This window comes from Symphalangus syndactylus, chromosome 9, assembly GCF_028878055.3.
Source record: "Symphalangus syndactylus isolate Jambi chromosome 9, NHGRI_mSymSyn1-v2.1_pri, whole genome shotgun sequence".
Taxonomy (NCBI): Eukaryota; Metazoa; Chordata; class Mammalia; order Primates; family Hylobatidae; genus Symphalangus; species Symphalangus syndactylus.
Window position 1 is genome coordinate 62,340,232 of NC_072431.2, and position 16,589 is coordinate 62,356,820.

Sequence of the window (16,589 nt, forward strand, 5' to 3'; positions counted from 1 at the left end):
TCTTTTTACAGAAGAGCTTTTGCATGGTAGCATTGACTAATTACAATAATAATAATAATAGCTATCTTTGTTTTACTGAGTGCTTACCTTGGATATTATTTTTTGTGCTCAACATGTGTTTGATCATTTAATCCTCACATAAAACTTTTCAGGTAGGCACCATGATAACCATTTGTAATGGATGGAGAAACTAAGTTTGCCTACTACCCGTGCCAGTTTCAAAATTTTAAAATTATATTCACACATCATAGTACCACTGGAAAATAAAGCAGTAATGACTGATCATAAGTATTGTCATTCGATGCTTCTAAATCCTGACATTAAAGATAAATCCTGGTTTAGGAAATGTAAGGAACAAACTAAGCTAGTTTTATTTGCGTTGTTTTTTTTTAACTTGTTTTGTTTTGTGTTGTTTTGTTTTGAGGCAGGGTCTCGCTCTGTATCGCAGGCTGGAGTGCAGTGGGGTGATCTTGGCTCACTGCAACTTCTGCATCCTGGATCCCTCCCGTGTAGCTGGGATTACAGGCATGCGCCACCACGCCCAGCTAATTTTTGTATTTTTAGTAGAGACAGGGTTTCGCCATGTTAGCCAGGCTGGTCTCGAACTCCTGGCCTCAAGTGATTCACCCGCCTCAGTCTCCCAAAGGGCTGGGATTACAGGTGTAAGCCACCGCGCCCAGCCAAACTCAGCTGGTTTTATGCTGCTTATCCCGTCACAGGTGAAGCAATTGGCGTGGATTTCCCTGTGAAAGTTCCCTACAGGAAGATCACATTCAACCCTGGCTGTGTGGTGATTGACGGCATGCCCCCGGGGGTGGTATTCAAGGCCCCTGGCTACCTGGAAATCAGTTCCATGAGGAGGATCTTGGAGGCAGCTGAGTTTATCAAATTCACAGTCATCAGGTAAGTGAGTCAAGAGAAGGAATCTGGAGACTCTGACTTGCCCGAGGTGGGCATGTGGCAGCCCAGGAATGTCTGTCCCATGACTTGGGCTGGGGGTTTGTTCTCGCAGTTGACTGCTGGGCCATGCTGCCTCTGACACTGACTTCATCATCTTCTGCTTCCTTGAGATGTATCCATGTCCCTCTTCCTCGGTGATCATGGGCAGCCCATCCCAGTTTTAGCTCACACAGCACCTAGCATAGAGTTAACACTCCGCAAAAGTTTGTCCAATAAAACTAAGCGGGGCCAGGCTTGGTGGCTCACGCCTGTAATCCCAGCACTTTGGGAGGCTGAGGCTGGGCAGATCGCCTGAGGTTAGGAGTTTCAGACGAGCCTGGCCAACATGGTGAAACCCCGTTGCTACTAAAAATACAAACATTAGCCAGGTGTGGTGGCGTGCACCTCTAATACCAGCTACTCAGGAGGCTGAGGCATGAGAATCACTTGACTTGGGAGGTGGAGGTTGCAGTGACCTGAGATGGCACCACTGCACTCCAGTGCATTCTGGGCAGCAGAATGAGACTCCATCTCAAAACATAAATAAATAGGCCAGGCATGGTGGCTCAGGCCTGTAATCCCAGCATTTTAGGAGGCTGAGGCAGGTGGATCATTTGAGGTCAGGAGTTCGAGACCAGCCTGGCCAACATGGTGAAACTCCATCTCTATTAAAAATAAATATTAGCGGGGTATAGTGGTACATGCCTGTAATCCCAGCTACTCAGGAGAATCACTTGAACCTGGAATGCGGAGGTTGCAGTGAGCCCAGATGACACCACTGCACTCCAGCCTGGGTGATGGAGTGAGACTCCATCTCAAAAAAAACAGAAACAGAAACAAAAAGCTCAACGCAGTGGCTCATGCTTGTAATCCCAGCACTTTGGGAGGCCAAGGTGGGTAGATCTTCTGAGGTCAGGAGTTCAAGACTAGCCTGGCCAACATGGTGAAACTAAAAATACAAAAAAATTAGCTGGGCGTGGTGGCGGGCACCTGTAATCCCAGCTACTCAGGAGGCTGAGGCAGGAGAATGGCTTGAACCCGGGAGGCGGAGGTTGTGGTGAGCCAAGATCGCGCCACTGCACTCCAGCCTGGGTGACACAGCGAGACTCTGTCTCAAAGAAAACAAAAACAAAACAAATAAATAAATAAATAAGTAAAAATTAAAAAATAAAATAAAACTAAGTGGGCAAAAGAGGAAATGTGAGCTTGTCGCATTTATCAATGTGTCTTTCTCTTCAGGCCGCTTCCAGGGCTTGAGCTCAGTAATGGTGAGTATTCTACAGGTGAGAAGAACATTCCGGCAATGTTGGGCAGTGGGAAGTGTCTCAGTGGGCGCTTACCACGGGGTTTTTGCTTCCGTGAGCTTGGGACCCAAGTATGCAGCCTTCGATGCATGCTTTATTTTTCCTGCATGTGATAAAGTTAGATAATTCTGTTACTTGAGTTTGATTAACCAGGCATTTTTTTCTCATACAACAGTCTGAAGGAGCGTGATCTATATCACACCATGAGTGTGACGTGTGATGTGGCACACTCTTTTTTTTTTTTTTCTGGAGACAGAGTCTCGCTCTGTCACCTAGGCTGGAGTGCAATGGCACAATCTCGGCTCGCCGCAACCTCCACCTCCCAGGTTCAAGTGATTCTCCTGCCTCAGCCTCCCGAGAAGCTGGGACTATAGGCATGTGCTACCACACCTGGCTAACTTTTGTATTTTTAGTAGAGATGGGGCTTCTGACCTCAAGGGACCTGCCCGCCTCCACCTCCCAAAGTGCTGGGATCACAGGCATGAGCCACCATGCGTGGCTGATGTGGCATACTATTCAAGTATGCCATGAGGCCACCCGCACAGCTGCACTCAGGATCACAGTACCGATCGCCTCTGTGTTAGTTGGTAAATAGTTCCTGCCTGGCCACCCAGTCCCATTCTAGTACCCTCCGACCTTGGCTTGACCTCCCTACAGTGCTGAAGCAAAGGGGGTTCCACCTGGCACAGCAGTGACCCCTAGAACCCTTCCAGTGCTGAGACTAGAATCTGTTCTTTTTTCTTTTCTTTTCTTTTCTTTTTTTGAGACAGAGTCTCGCTCTGTCACCCAGGCTGGAGTGCAGTGGCAAGATCTTGGCTCACTGCAACCTCCGCCTCCCGGGTTCAAGCGATTCTCTGCCTCAGCCTTCCGATTAGCTGGGATTACAGGTGCGTGCCGTCACATCCGGCTACTTTTTGTATTTTTTAGTGGAGACAGGGTTTAGCCATGTTGGCCAGGCTGGTCTCAAACTCGTGACCTCAAGTGATCCACCCGTCTTGGCCTCCCAAAGTGCTGGGATTACAGGCGTGAGCCACTGCACCTGGCTCAGCATCTGTTTTGATTGAGCAATGCCCAGGCACTCTGCTTCTTAAATATTCTCTTTTTTTTCCCCTTCAACATTTATTTTAAATTCTAGGGTCCATGTGCAGGATGTGCAGGTTTGTTACATAGGTAAAGGTGTGCCATAGTGGTCTGCTGCACCTATCAACCCATCATCTAGGTTTTAAGCCCAGCATGCATGAACTATTCTTGATGCTCTCCCTCCCCCTACCCGCCCCCATCCTGTTAAATATTCTTAATGTCTTCCCTGGAGCCCTTGCAAGTGAGTCAGTATCCTGTCAAGTAGAATACAGAGAGGTGTTCTCACAAGCATGAGTCACCAGGGAACCTCCTAATGTAACCTTTGAAAACCAAAGTAGGCTGAGCGCGGTGACTCAAGCCTGTAATCCCAGCACTTTGGGAGGCCGAGGTGGGCGGATCACCAGGTTAGGAGATGGAGACCCTTCTGTACAACATGGTGAAATCCGGTCTCTACTAGAAATACAAAAATTAGCCAGGCATGGTGGTGCGTGCCTGTAATCCCAGCTACTCGGGAGGCTGAGGCAGGAAAATCACTTGAACCAGGGAGCTGGAGGTTGCAGTGAGCCGAGATTGTGCCACTGCACTCCAGTTTGGCGACAGAGCAAGATTGTCTCAAAAAAAAAAGGCCAGGCGCGGTGGCTCACGCCTGTAATCCCAGCACTTTGGGAGGCTGAGGCGGGCGGATCACGAGGTCAGGAGATCGAGACCATCCTGGCTAACACAGTGAAACCCCGTCTCTACTAAAAATACAAAAAAATTAGCCGGGCACGGTGGCGGGCGCCTGTAGCCCCAGCTATTTGGGAGGCTGAGGCAGAAGAATGGCGTGAACCTGGGAGGCGGAACTTGCAGTGAGCAGACATCGAGCCACTGCACTCCAGCCTGGGCGACAGAGCCAGACTCCATCTCCAAAAAAAAAAAAAAAAAAAAAAAAAGAAAACCAAAGTATCCTATTAAAATGCTCCATTCTTATTCCCAAACGTATCTGATTGCTAAATGATTTTTTGATCTTTTATAATAGCTTTATTTATTTATTTTATCACTATTGGGGTTTTTTAGAGACAAGGTCTCACTCTGTCACCCAGGCTGGAGTGCAGTGGGCGTGATCATAGCTCACTGCAGCCTGGAACTCCTGCCCTCAGGCGATTCTCCCACCTCTACCTCCTGAGTAGCTGGGACAGCACTGCCATGCCCAGATAATTTTTTTTTTGTAGAGACAGGGTCTCACTATGTTTCCCAGGCTGGCCTTGAGCTTCTGGCTTCAAGCGATCCTCCTGCCTCAGCCTCCCAAAGTGCTGGGATTACAGGCATGAGCCGCTGTACATGGCCTACATTTTCTTAAGGTGCACTTTTATGTGTGTGTACTCTGGAAATACCTTGATTACCTGCAGGGTGGCCAGGTTCTTTAAATCTAAAACACTAGCCCCTGTACACTCGAACACACTTATATGAATGAGTTTTTTTTTTTTTTTTTTTTTTTTTTTTTTTGAGACGGAGTCTCGCTCTGTCACCCAGGCTGGAGTGCAGTGGCGTGATCTCTGCTCACTGCAAGCTCCACCTCCTGGGTTCACGCCATTCTCCTGACTCAGCCTCTCCGAGTAGCTGGGACTACAGGCGCCCGCCACCACGCCCGGCTAATTTTTTGTATTTTTAGTAGAGACGGGGTTTCACCGTGGTCTCGATCTCCTGACCTCGTGATCCGCCCGCCTCGGCCTCCCAAAGTGCTGGGATTACAAGCGTGAGCCACCGCGCCCGGCTATGAATGAGTTTTGTGTGGTTCTGTGGCCGTCACCCTTGTCATTTGAGACTCACAGTAGGTAAAAATCATATGCCTTTCTGTGCTCATTCCCATCTCTGTTATTTCAAAGTTTTCTTGGGAATCAAATGAGAAAATATGTTAAAATGCTCAGGCCTATAATCCCAGGACTTTTGGAGGCCAAGGCAAGAGGATTGCTTGAGGCCAGGAGTTCGAGACCAGCCTGGGCAACATAGCAAGACCCCATCTCTACAGAAAATTTAAAAATCAGCTGGACACAGTGGCTCACGCCTGTAGCCCCAGCTACTTGGCAGGCTAAAGCAGGAAGGTCTCTTAAACTCAGGAGTTTGAGACAGCAGAGAGCTTTCATGCCCATCCGTGTGAAGAGACCACCGAACAGGCTTTGTGTGAGCAAAATGGCTGTTTATTTCACCTGGGTGCAGGTGGGCTGAGTCCGAAAAGAGAGTCAGCAAAGGGTGGTGGATTATCATTAGTTCTTATAGGTTTTGGGATAGGCAGTGGAGTTAGGAGCAATGTTTTGGGGTCGGGGGTGGATCTCGCAAAGTACATTCTCAGGGGTAGGGAGAATTACAAAGAACCTTCTTAAGGGTGGGGGAGATTACAAAGTACCTTCTTAAGGGTGGGGGAGATTACAAAGTACATTGATCAGTTAGGGTGGGGCAGAAACAAATCACAGTGGTGGAATGTCATCAGTTAAGGCTATTTTTACTTCTTTTGTGGATCTTCAGTTACTTCAGGCCATCTGGATGTATACGTGCAAGTCACAGGGGATGCGATGGCTTGGCTTGTGCTCAGAGGCCTGACATTCCTGCCTTCTTATATTAACAAGAAAAATAAAACAAAATAATGTTGAAGTCTTGGGGCAGCAAAAATTTTTGGGGGGTAGTATGGAGAGAGAATGGGCGATATTTCTCAGGGCTGCTTCAAGCGGGATTAGGGGTGGCGTGGGAACCTAGAGTGGGAGTGATTAAGCTGAAGGAAGATTTGTGGTAAGGGGCGAGATTGTGAGGTTGTTAGAAGAAACATTTGTCGTGTAGAATTACTGGTGATGGCCTGGATACGGTTTTGTATGAATTGAAAAACTAAATGGAATAAGATAAGGAGAAAAACAGGTATAAAAGGTCTAAGAATTGGGAGGACCTAGGACATCTGATAGAGAGTGCCTGAGGAGACTCAGCATAGTCCTGCCAGCAAAGATTATTTATTTACTTCAAGAGCTAAGAGTGGCAGTTTGGGGATAGCACGAGGAGATATCAGCTGTGATGGCTTGGAGAAACAGTGTAAACCGGCAGTGTAAACAAGAGCAGGGCATGTATGAGTAGTTGAGAACGGAGAATAGGAGTATGACTAGACAGAAGATAGTAGGGATGACAAGTTTTTCTGAGGCACAGTCTAAGTTGGTCTGGTGTCTGGAATGAGATTGGGGCCTAATAAAAAGGAGCTCAAATGGGCTGTACCTTGTAGCATTCCGAGGACAGTCTTGAATTCTGAGAAGCGAAAGTGGTAAAAGTATTGTCCAGTCCTTTTTAAGTTGGTGGCTGAGCTTGGTGAGGTGTGTTTTTAAAAGATCTTTAGTCCATTCTACTTTTCCTGAAGACGGAGGACTGTAAGGGATATAAAGGTTTCACTGCTGGTCTGTTATCAGACTGTGTAGAGGTGGGAAGGCTAAACTGAGGAATTATGTCTGACAGAAGGGAAGAAATGACTGCGGTGGCTTTCTCAGACCCTGTAGGAAAGGCCTCTACTTATCTAGTGAAAGTGTCTACTTAGACTAAGAAGTATTTTAGTTATCTGACTCGGGGCATGTTGAGTAAAGCTAATTTGCCAGTCCTGGGTGGGGGCAAATCTTCAAGCTTGATGTGTAGGGGAGGGAGGGGGCCTGAATAATCCCTGAGGAGTAGTAGAATAGCAGATGGAACACTGAGAAGTGATTTCCTTGAGGATAGATTTCCACGATGGAAAGGAAATGAGAGGTTCTAAGAGGTGGGCTAGTGGCTTGTACTATAGCATAGCCTGCCTTCGCTGGTGTGTGGCGATTAGGCCTGGTGGAACTGCCATCAATAAATCAAGCATGATCAGGGTGAGGAACAGGAAAGAAGGAAATATGGGGAAATGGGGTGAGCGTCAGGTGGATCAGAGAGATACAGTCATGGGGGTCAGGTGTAGTATCAGGAATAATATGGGAGGCCAGATTGAAGTCCCGGCCAGGAACAATGGTAATTGTGGGACTTAACAAAGAGTGAGTACAGCTGAAGGAGCCAGGGAGCAGGAAGTATATGCATCAGGTGTGAGGAAGAAAATAGATTTTGGAAGTTATGAGAAATGTAGAGAGTGAGTTGAGCATAGTTTGTGATTTTGAGGGCCTCTAAAAGTATTAGGGCGGCAGCAGCTGCACGCAGACATGAGGGCTAGGCTAAAACAGTAAGGTCAAGTTGTTTGGACAGAAAGGCTACAGGGTGCGGTCCTGGCTCTTGCGTAAGAATTCTGACCGCACTAACCATGCCTAGGAAGGAAAGTTGTTGTTTTGTAAGGGATTGAGGTTTGGAAGATTAATCAGACACGATCAGCAGGGAGAGCACGTGTGTTTTTATGAGAATTATGCTGAGATAGGTAACAGATGAGGACGAAATTTGGGCTTGACTGAAGTAATGGGGGCTGTCTGTGAAGCTTTGCGGCAGTACAGCCCAGGTAATTTGCTGAGCCTAATGGGTGTCGGGGTCAGTCTAAGTGAAAGCAAAGAGAGGCTGGGATGAAGGGTGCAAAGGAATAGTAAAGAAAGCATGTTTGAGATCCAGAACAGAATAATGGATTGTGGAGGGAGGTATTGAGGATAGGAGAGTATATGGGTTTGGCACCATGGGGTGGATAGGCAAGACAATTTGGTCGATAAGGCATAGATCCTGAACTAACTTGTAAGGCTTGTCTGGTTTTAGGACAGGTAAAATGGGGGAATTGTAAGGAGAGTTTATAGGCTTTAAAAGGCCATGCTGTAGCAGGCGAGTGATAGCAGGCTTTAATCCTTTCAAAGCATGCTGTGGGATGGGATATTGGCATTGAGCGGGGTAAGGGTGATTAGGTTTTAATGAGATGGTAAGGGGTGCATGATCGGTCGCCAAGGAGGGAGTAGAGGTATCTTATACTTGTGGGTTAAGGTGGGGGAATACAAGAGGAGGACGCAAAGGAGGCTTTGAATTGGGAAGAAGGGCAGCAATGAGATGTAGCTGTAATCCAGGAATAGTCAGGGAAGCAGATAATTTAGTTAAAGTGTCTCAGCCTAATAAGGGAACTAGGCAGGTGGGGATAACTAAAAGGAGTGCTTAAAAGAGTATTGTCTAAGTTGGCACCAGAGTTGGGGAGTTCTAAGAGGTTTAGAAGCCTGGCTGTCAATACCCACAACAGTTATGGAGGCAAGGGAAACAGGCCTTTGAAAAGAAGATAATGTGGAGTGAGTAGCCTCCGTATTGATTAAGAAGGGGACGGACTTACCCTCCACTGTGAGAGTTACCTGAAGCTCGGCGTCCGTGATGGTCTACGGGGCTTCCGAGGCGATCAGGCAGCGTCAGTCTTCAGCCGCTAAGCCGAGAAGGAGTCAGAGAGCCTTGGGCCGGAGTTCCAGGGGCTCTGGGAGTGGCTGCCAGGTGAGTTGAACAGTGATTTCCAGTGGGGTCCTGCACAGATGGGACCCAGCTTAGGAGGAATCCTGGGCTGCAGGCATTCCTTGGCCTGGTGGTCAGATTTCTGGCACTTGTAGCAAGCTCCTGGGGGAGGAGGTTCTGGAGGAACGCCTGGCTGCTGTGGTTCAGGCGTTTGGAAGTTCTTGTGTGCTGGAGATGTGGCTGCGGTTTGTCTCACAGTGGAGGCAAGGAATTGCAACTTCTTTCTATTATTGTACACCTTGAAGGCAAGGTTAATTAAATCCTGTTGTGGGGTTTGAGGGCCGGAATTTAATTTCTGGAGTTTTATTTAATGTCGGGAGCAGATTGGGTAATAAAATGTATATTGAGAATAGGACGGCCTTTTGACCTTTTAGGGTCTAGGGCTGTAAAGCGTCTCAGGGTTGCTGCCAAACGAGCCATGAACTGGGCTGGATTTTTATATTTGAAAAAGAGCCTAAACGCTATCTGGTTTGGGATAAAGAAAAAGGAGCATTAACCTTGACTATGCCTTTAGCTCCAGCCACCTTTTTAAGAATAAATTGCTAGGCAGGTGGGGGAGGGCTAGTCACGGAACGAAACCGTAAGCCGGACCGGGTGTGAGGAGGGGAGGTGATAAAAGGATTATAGGGTGGGGGAGCAGAGGCTGAGGAAGAATTGGGACCTAGCTCGGCCTGGAGAGGAGGGGAGAGGTCAGATGGGTCTGTAGAAAAGCAAGATTAGAAAGACTCAGCAACGCTCGGGGTTGGGACTGAGGGGACAGGCAAGAGGGAAAGAAGGAAGATTTGGGATGAGACTAGGAAGGGACTGATGTGTAAAAGAATGCCTGGACGTCAGGCACCTCAGACCATTTGCCTATTTTACGACAAGAATTATTTAGATCTTGTAGGATGGAAAAATTGAAAGTGCCGTTTTCCAGCTATTTGGAACTACTGTCAAGTTTGTATTGGGGTCAAGCAGCATTGCAGAAGAAAATAAGACCCTTAGATTTTAGGTCAGGTGAGAGTTGTAAAGGTTTTAAGTTCTTAAGAACACAGGCTAAGGGAGAAGAAGGAGGAGTGGAAGGTGGAAGCTTGCCCATAGTGAAGGAGGCAAGCCCAGAGAAAAGAGTAGAGACACAGAGAAGGGGTGGGGGGGTTCCTGCCTTCCAGAAAAGCAGAGAAGGGGTTGAGGCACGGAAATAAGGGATTGGGGCACAGAGAGGTCAGGGTGCGAAAATAAGGGATTGGGGCGCAGAGATATAAGAGGTTGGGGCGTGGAAATAAGGGATCAGGGCGCAGAGATAAGAGGTCGGGGTGCGGAAATAAGCAATTGGGGGTTCTTGCCCCCTTGAAAAGCGGGACTTGCCGCTAAGGGTGAAGGACCAAGGAAGGCATCCCTGCGCGGTCTGACACCTTTGAAACGTGGGTGAATAATCAGAGAGGCATCCCTGCAATGATTAAACACCAAGGGAAGGCTGCCTTCCCAGTCTGTGACCGGCGCCGGAGTTTTGGGTCCACGGATAAAACATGTCTCCTTTGTCTCTACCAGAAAAGGAAAGGAATTGAAATTAAGAGAAGGGAGAGATTGCAGTGTGGCACCAAGATTGAAAGGAGAAAGTGTTTGAGGGATAGTGAGGGAGGTTGGAGAAGAGAGTAAAAAGATGTTTCTTGGGCTGCTCGGTCTGAGGACCTGAGGTCGTAGGTGGATCTTTCTCATGGAGCAAACAGCAGGAGGACAGGGGATTGATCTCCCAAGGGATGTCCCCCGATCTGAGTCACGGCACCAAATTTCATGCGCGTCCTGTGAAGAGACCACCAAACAGGCTTTGTGTGAGCAAAATGGCTGTTTATTTCACCTGGGTGCAGGTGGGCTGAGTCCGAAAAGAGAGTCAGCAAAGAGTGGTGGATTATCATTAGTTCTTATAGGTTTTGGGATAGTCGGTGGAGTTAGGAGCAATGTTTTGGGGGCAGGGGTTGGATCTCGCAAAGTACATTCTCAGGGGTAGGGAGAATTACAAAGAACCTTCTTAAGGGTGGGGGAGATTACATAGTACCTTCTTAAGGGTGGGGGAGGTTACAAAGTACATTGATCAGTTAGGGTGGGGCAGAAACAAATCACAGTGGTGGAATGTCATCAGTTAAGGCTATTTTTACTTTTGTGGATCTTCAGTTACTTCAGGTCATCTGGATGTATACGTGCAAGTCACAGGGGATGTGATGGCTTGGCTTGGGCTCAGAGGCCTGACAAGAGCCATAATTGCAATACTACACTCCAGCCTGGGTGACAGAACAAGACCCTGTCTCTAAAAAGAAAATGCAAACATATTATCCAATAATTCCTGTTTAAACTGGACATAACAAGCACAGCTGCGTGCTGAACCTCATTAAAGGTGTCTTTTGTTTGGCTCATGTACTTTTAAAAATAAGAATGAGGCCGGGCACGGTGGCTCCTGTAATCCTAGCACTTTGGGAGGCCAAGGTGGGTGGATCGCTTGAGCCCAGGGGTTTCAGACCAGCCTGGGCAACATGGTAAGACTCCAGCAGCTCTACAAAAAAAAAAAAAAGAAAGAAAAAATAGCTCAGTGTGGTGGTGCATGCCTGTAGTCCCAGCAACTGGGGAGCTGAAGTGGGAGGATCACCTGAGCCCAGGGAGCTCCAGGCTTCAGTGAGCCATTATCACACCGCAAACCAGGCACTCTTTCATAAAAGTCAATCTTCAGGTTTTCTTTAAAAACCTGAAGATCTGGCTGGGTGCAGTGGCTCACGCCTGTAATCCCAGAACTTTGGGAGGCTGAGGTGGGTGCATCACCTGAGTTCAGGAGTTTGAGACCAGCCTGGACAACATGGTGAAATCTCATCTCTACTAAAAATACAAAAATTAGCTGGGCGTGGTGGCGGGCGCCTGTCATCCCAGTTACTCAGGAGGCTGAGGCAGAAGAATCGCTTGAACCCAGGAGGCAGAAGTTGCAGTGAGCCGAGATTGTGCCACTGCACTGCGGCCTGGGCGACAGAGCAAAACTCCGTCTCAACAACAATGACAACAAAAATTCAGTCTTCAGGTTTTCTAAAGAAAACCTGAAGATCTGGTCACAGCTGGCGTCCTGGCAGCGGTTTGCTGGAGTTGAGGGTCAGCCCTCCTTCTCTGCAGGGTGGGTCACCCTCCTGTTAACCACTCCCTGCCCCGCCCGCTTCCTCCTTCTCATGCGTCATCAAGCATTTGCTGTTGTTTTCCTCATAGTAGTGATAAGAGAAAAGTGAAATATCTTTGTCTCCCTGTCTCTGTCAAAAGTGGGAAAACGAAAGATAGACCAGGAGGGCCGTGTGTTTCAAGAAAAGTGGGAGAGAGCATATTTCTTCGTGGAAGTACAGAATATTCCAACATGTCTCATATGCAAACAAAGCATGTCTGTGTCCAAAGAATATAACCTAAGACGCCACTATCAAACCAACCACAGCAAGCACTATGACCAATATACGGAAAGAATGCGTGACGAGAAGCTTCACGAGCTGAAAAAAGGGCTCAGGAAGTATCTCTTAGGCTCGTCAGACACCGAGTGTCCTGAGCGAAAACAAGTGTTTGCAAACCCAGGTCCAACCCAGAAATCCCCTGTGCAGCCTGTAGAGGACCTGGCTGGGAACTTATGGGAGAAATTACGTGAAAAAATCAGGTCTTTTGTGGCATATTCTATCGCAATCGATGAGATCACGGATATAAATAATACCACCCAGTTGGCCATATTCATCCGCGGCGTTGATGAGAACTTCGATGTGTCCGAAGAACTTCTGGACACGGTGCCCATGACGGGTACAAAATCTGGAAACGAGATCTTTTCGCGTGTTGAGAAGAGCCTGAAAAAGTTCTGTATCGACTGGTCAAAATTAATAAGCGTGGCCTCTACTGGCACCCCAGCGATGGTGGATGCCAATAACGGGCTTGTCACAAAACTGAAGTCCAGGGTGGCGACGTTCTGCAAGGGTGCGGAACTGAAGTCCATTTGTTGTATAATTCATCCGGAATCACTCTGTGCTCAGAAGTTAAAGATGGACCACGTCATGGACGTGGTAGTGAAGTCCGTGAACTGGATATGCTCCCGGGGACTGAACCACAGCGAGTTCACAACCTTGCTCTATGAGCTGGACAGCCAATATGGTAGCCTCCTGTACTACACAGAGATTAAGTGGCTCAGTCGCGGGCTGGTGCTAAAGAGATTTTTCGAATCGTTGGAAGAAATCGACTCCTTCATGTCATCCAGAGGGAAACCCCTGCCTCAACTGAGCTCCATAGATTGGATCCGAGACCTGGCCTTCTTGGTTGACATGACGATGCATCTGAACACTTTGAACATCTCTCTCCAAGGACACTCCCAAATCGTCACGCAGATGTATGACCTGATCCGGGCGTTCCTAGCAAAACTGTGCCTCTGGGAGACTCATTTGGCGAGGAATAATCTGGCCCACTTTCCCACCCTGAAATCGGTTTCCAGAAATGAAAGCGATGGCCTGAACTACATTCCCAAAATCGCAGAACTCAAGACCGAATTCCAGAAAAGGCTTTCTGATTTCAAACTCTACGAAAGCGAACTGACTCTGTTCAGCTCCCCGTTCTCCACGAAGATCGACAGTGTGCACGAGGAGCTCCAGATGGAGGTTATCGACCTGCAATGCAACACGGTCCTGAAGACGAAATACGACAAGGTGGGAATACCAGAATTCTACAAGTACCTCTGGGGCAGCTACCCAAAATACAAGCGGCATTGCGCAAAGATTCTCTCCATGTTCGGGAGCACCTACATCTGCGAACAGCTGTTCTCCATTATGAAACTGAGCAAAACAAAATACTGCTCCCAGTTAAAGGATTCCCAGTGGGATTCTGTACTCCACATCGCAACATGATGGAGAGAAAACTCCTGGCAGGGCCCTTATGGTGGGAAAGGCTGGTGTCTTCTAGTCCCAAGGGATTGGGAGATGACAAAATGATTTTTTTTTTCTTTTTTGAGATGTAGTCTTGCTCTGTCGCCCAGGTTGGATTGCAGTGGCGCGATCTCGGCTTACTGCAACCTCCAGCTCCTGGGTTCGAATGATTCTCCTGCCTCAGCCTCCCGAGCAGCTGGGACTACAGGCGTGCACCACCATTCCTGGCTAATTTTTCTTTTTCTTTTTTTCTTTTTTTTTTTTTTTTGTGAGACGGAGTCTTGCTCTGTCGCCCAGGCTGGAGTGCAGTGGCGCGATCTTGGCTCACTGCAAGCTCCACCTCCCGGGTTCACGCCATTATCCTGCCTCAGCCTCCTGAGTAGCTGGGACTACAGGCGCCCGCCACCGCGCCCGGCTAATTTTTTGTATTTTTAGTAGAGACGAGGTTTCACCATGGTCTCGATCTCGTGACCTCATGATCCACCCGCCTCGGCCTCCCAAAGTGCTGGGATTACAGGTGTGAGCCACCGCGCCCGGCCATTCCTGGCTAATTTTTCTATTAGTAGAGACGGGGTTTCACCATGTTGTCCAGGCTGGTCTCGAACTCCTGACCTCAGGTGATCCGCCCGCCTCGACCTCACAAAGTTCTGGGATTACAGGCATGAACCACTGTGCCCAGCCGACAAAATGAATTCTTAAACATTTGTTTTTTTCAGTTTTTTTCCACTTTGAATCAGAAATATAATCTGCAGTATCATACTTGTTTATATGACATTGTATGCCTCACTATTCAGTAAAAATCAAGGAAGTTTTATTGTATTATTGGTAGTTGACTTTTCTTATGCCTGGCCTGTTTCATTCATTCACATTACCTGCCTGCCACCCTGACAGGCACTGTAGTTGGCATCTTGAAGTTTAAATCAATCAACAAAGAAATAGGGAGAGATACGTGTATATTTGCTTTTTGGTTTTTGGGTTTTTTTTATTTTTGAGACGGAGTCTTACTCTGTTACCCAGGCTGGAGTGCAATGGGGCGATCTGGGCTCACTGCAGCCTCTGCCTCCCGGGTTCAAGTGATTCCCCTGCCTCAGCCTCCCAAGTAGCCAGGGTTACAGGTGCCCACCACCACGCCCGGCTCATTTTGGCATTTTTAGTAGAGATAGGGTTTCACCATGTTGGCCAGGCTGGTCACAAACTCCTGACCTCAAGTGATCTGCCCGCCTCGGCCTCCCAAAGTGCTGGAATTACAGGTGTGAGCCACCGCGCCCAGCCCGAGACATGTGTATTTGTGGAGGAGTATATATGAACACACATTTATCCCCCGTTCCCATCTGCATGGTATCCCACATGGTCTAATATGTTTCCAAGTTTCTGGAGAAATAGTTGAAAACATACTGACATACTATAATCCTATGTTATCTCTGTCTGCCTTCACCTGGAACCAGAAAAGTCAGGTTTAAAATGGAAAACCCCAGAGCAAATAACATAGGCTTTGTCTATAAAAGTTAGACAAAGTAAGTTAAGGTTTAGAGGTTTTTTGTTTGTTTGTTTGTTTGTTTGTTTTTTGTTTTTTTTACTATGAATAGTGACAGAAAAGTTGTGGCCAAGCACGTGGCTCACACCTGTAATCCCAGCACTTTGGGAGGCCAAGGTGGGTGGATCACTTGAGGTCAGGAGTTCGAGACCAGCCTGGGTAACATGGCGAAACCCTGTCTCTAGTAAAAACACAAAAATTTGCCGGGTATGGTGGCATGCGCCTGTAATCCCAGCTACTCAGGAGGCTGAGGCAGGAGAATCACTTGAACCCAGGAGACGGAGGTTGCAGTGAGCCGAGATTGTGCCATTGCACTCCAGCCTGGGCGACAGAGTGAGACTTTGTCTCAAAAAAAAAAAAAAAAGAAAAGTTGCAAAAATAAAAATAGTATGGAAAATACTCACATGCCCTTTAGCCAGACTCTCAATTGTTAACATTTTACACTTGTTTCACTATTCCATCACTTTGTCTCCCTCCCCACTTCCCTCCCTCTCCCTCTCTCTCATATGTGTGTATGTGTATCTATAATCAGTGCCTATGGTAAGTGTGTATAAGCAAATGTCTATGAGTATCTATGATACGTGTATAAATGGATGTGCATTTTTTTCCTGGACCGTTCAAGGGAAAGTTACATACATCATTTACCCCTAAATACTTCAGTGAGTATTTTCTGAGAACAGGGATATTCTCTTACACAATCACGTTTCCTTTACCAACTTCAGTAAATTGAACATTGTTGCAATTATTTTATCCAGTTTACTGTTCATACTCTAGTTTTCTCTGTTGACCCAATAATATCGTTTCGCTTTTTATTTTTGGAAACAAGGAAATGGTCTCGCTCTGTCGCCCAGGCTGGAGTGCAGTGGTGCGACCTTGGCTCACTGCAACCTCTGCTTCCTGGGTTCAAGTGATCCTCCCACCTCAGCCTTCCAAGTAGCTGCGACTACAGGTGCATGCTACCATGCCCAGCTAATTTTTGTGGGGTTTTTTTGTTTCCGTTTTTTTTTTGTAGAGACAGCGTCTCCCTTTGTTGCCCAGGCTAGTCTCAAACTTCCGGGCTCAAGCAATCTACCAGCCTCGGCTTCCCAAAGTGATATCTTCCCCTTAATAGCATTTTTCTCCTGGCAGGTTGTCATTTGAAGGCACGTGTGTGTGTGTGTGTGTGTGTGTGTGTGTGTGTGTGTGTGTGTGTGTGTGTGTAATCTCTATTAGTCACTGGAATTAGTGACACAAAATTGTGAATACTTTCCAGATCGGGGGAATTCATGTGACCAGGGTGGAGGAAGGCTGTGGATCTCCACCTAATGACCCACTCAGGAAGCAATGGAGAAAAGGACTTTGATAAAAATGACAGGGCGTGCAGGAGGGAGAGAGCAACCCCCATGTCAGGAGCCCAGTTGGAGCCCAGGTGCC

At 47.5% G+C, this 16,589-nt stretch overlaps 1 protein-coding gene across 7 annotated transcripts in view; it reads left to right on the top strand.

Annotated features, from left to right (window-relative positions):
• Positions 1 to 14,461, top strand: part of LOC129489732 (general transcription factor II-I repeat domain-containing protein 2B) — an 85,708-nt gene extending 71,247 nt beyond the window's left edge. For 6 of the 7 annotated variants that reach the window (XM_055292787.2, XM_055292786.2, XM_063646330.1 and 3 more), the window contains 3 exons: positions 720 to 903; positions 2,179 to 2,207; positions 12,021 to 14,461. In XM_055292787.2, coding sequence (XP_055148762.1) covers positions 720 to 903; positions 2,179 to 2,207; positions 12,021 to 13,624 — 1,817 coding nt within the window. In that variant the 3' untranslated portion in view covers positions 13,625 to 14,461. The remainder of the gene's footprint in view (positions 1 to 719; positions 904 to 2,178; positions 2,208 to 12,020) is intronic. The other variant, XM_055292789.2, reaches the window with a different exon arrangement.
• Positions 14,462 to 16,589: the final 2,128 nt, after the last annotated feature.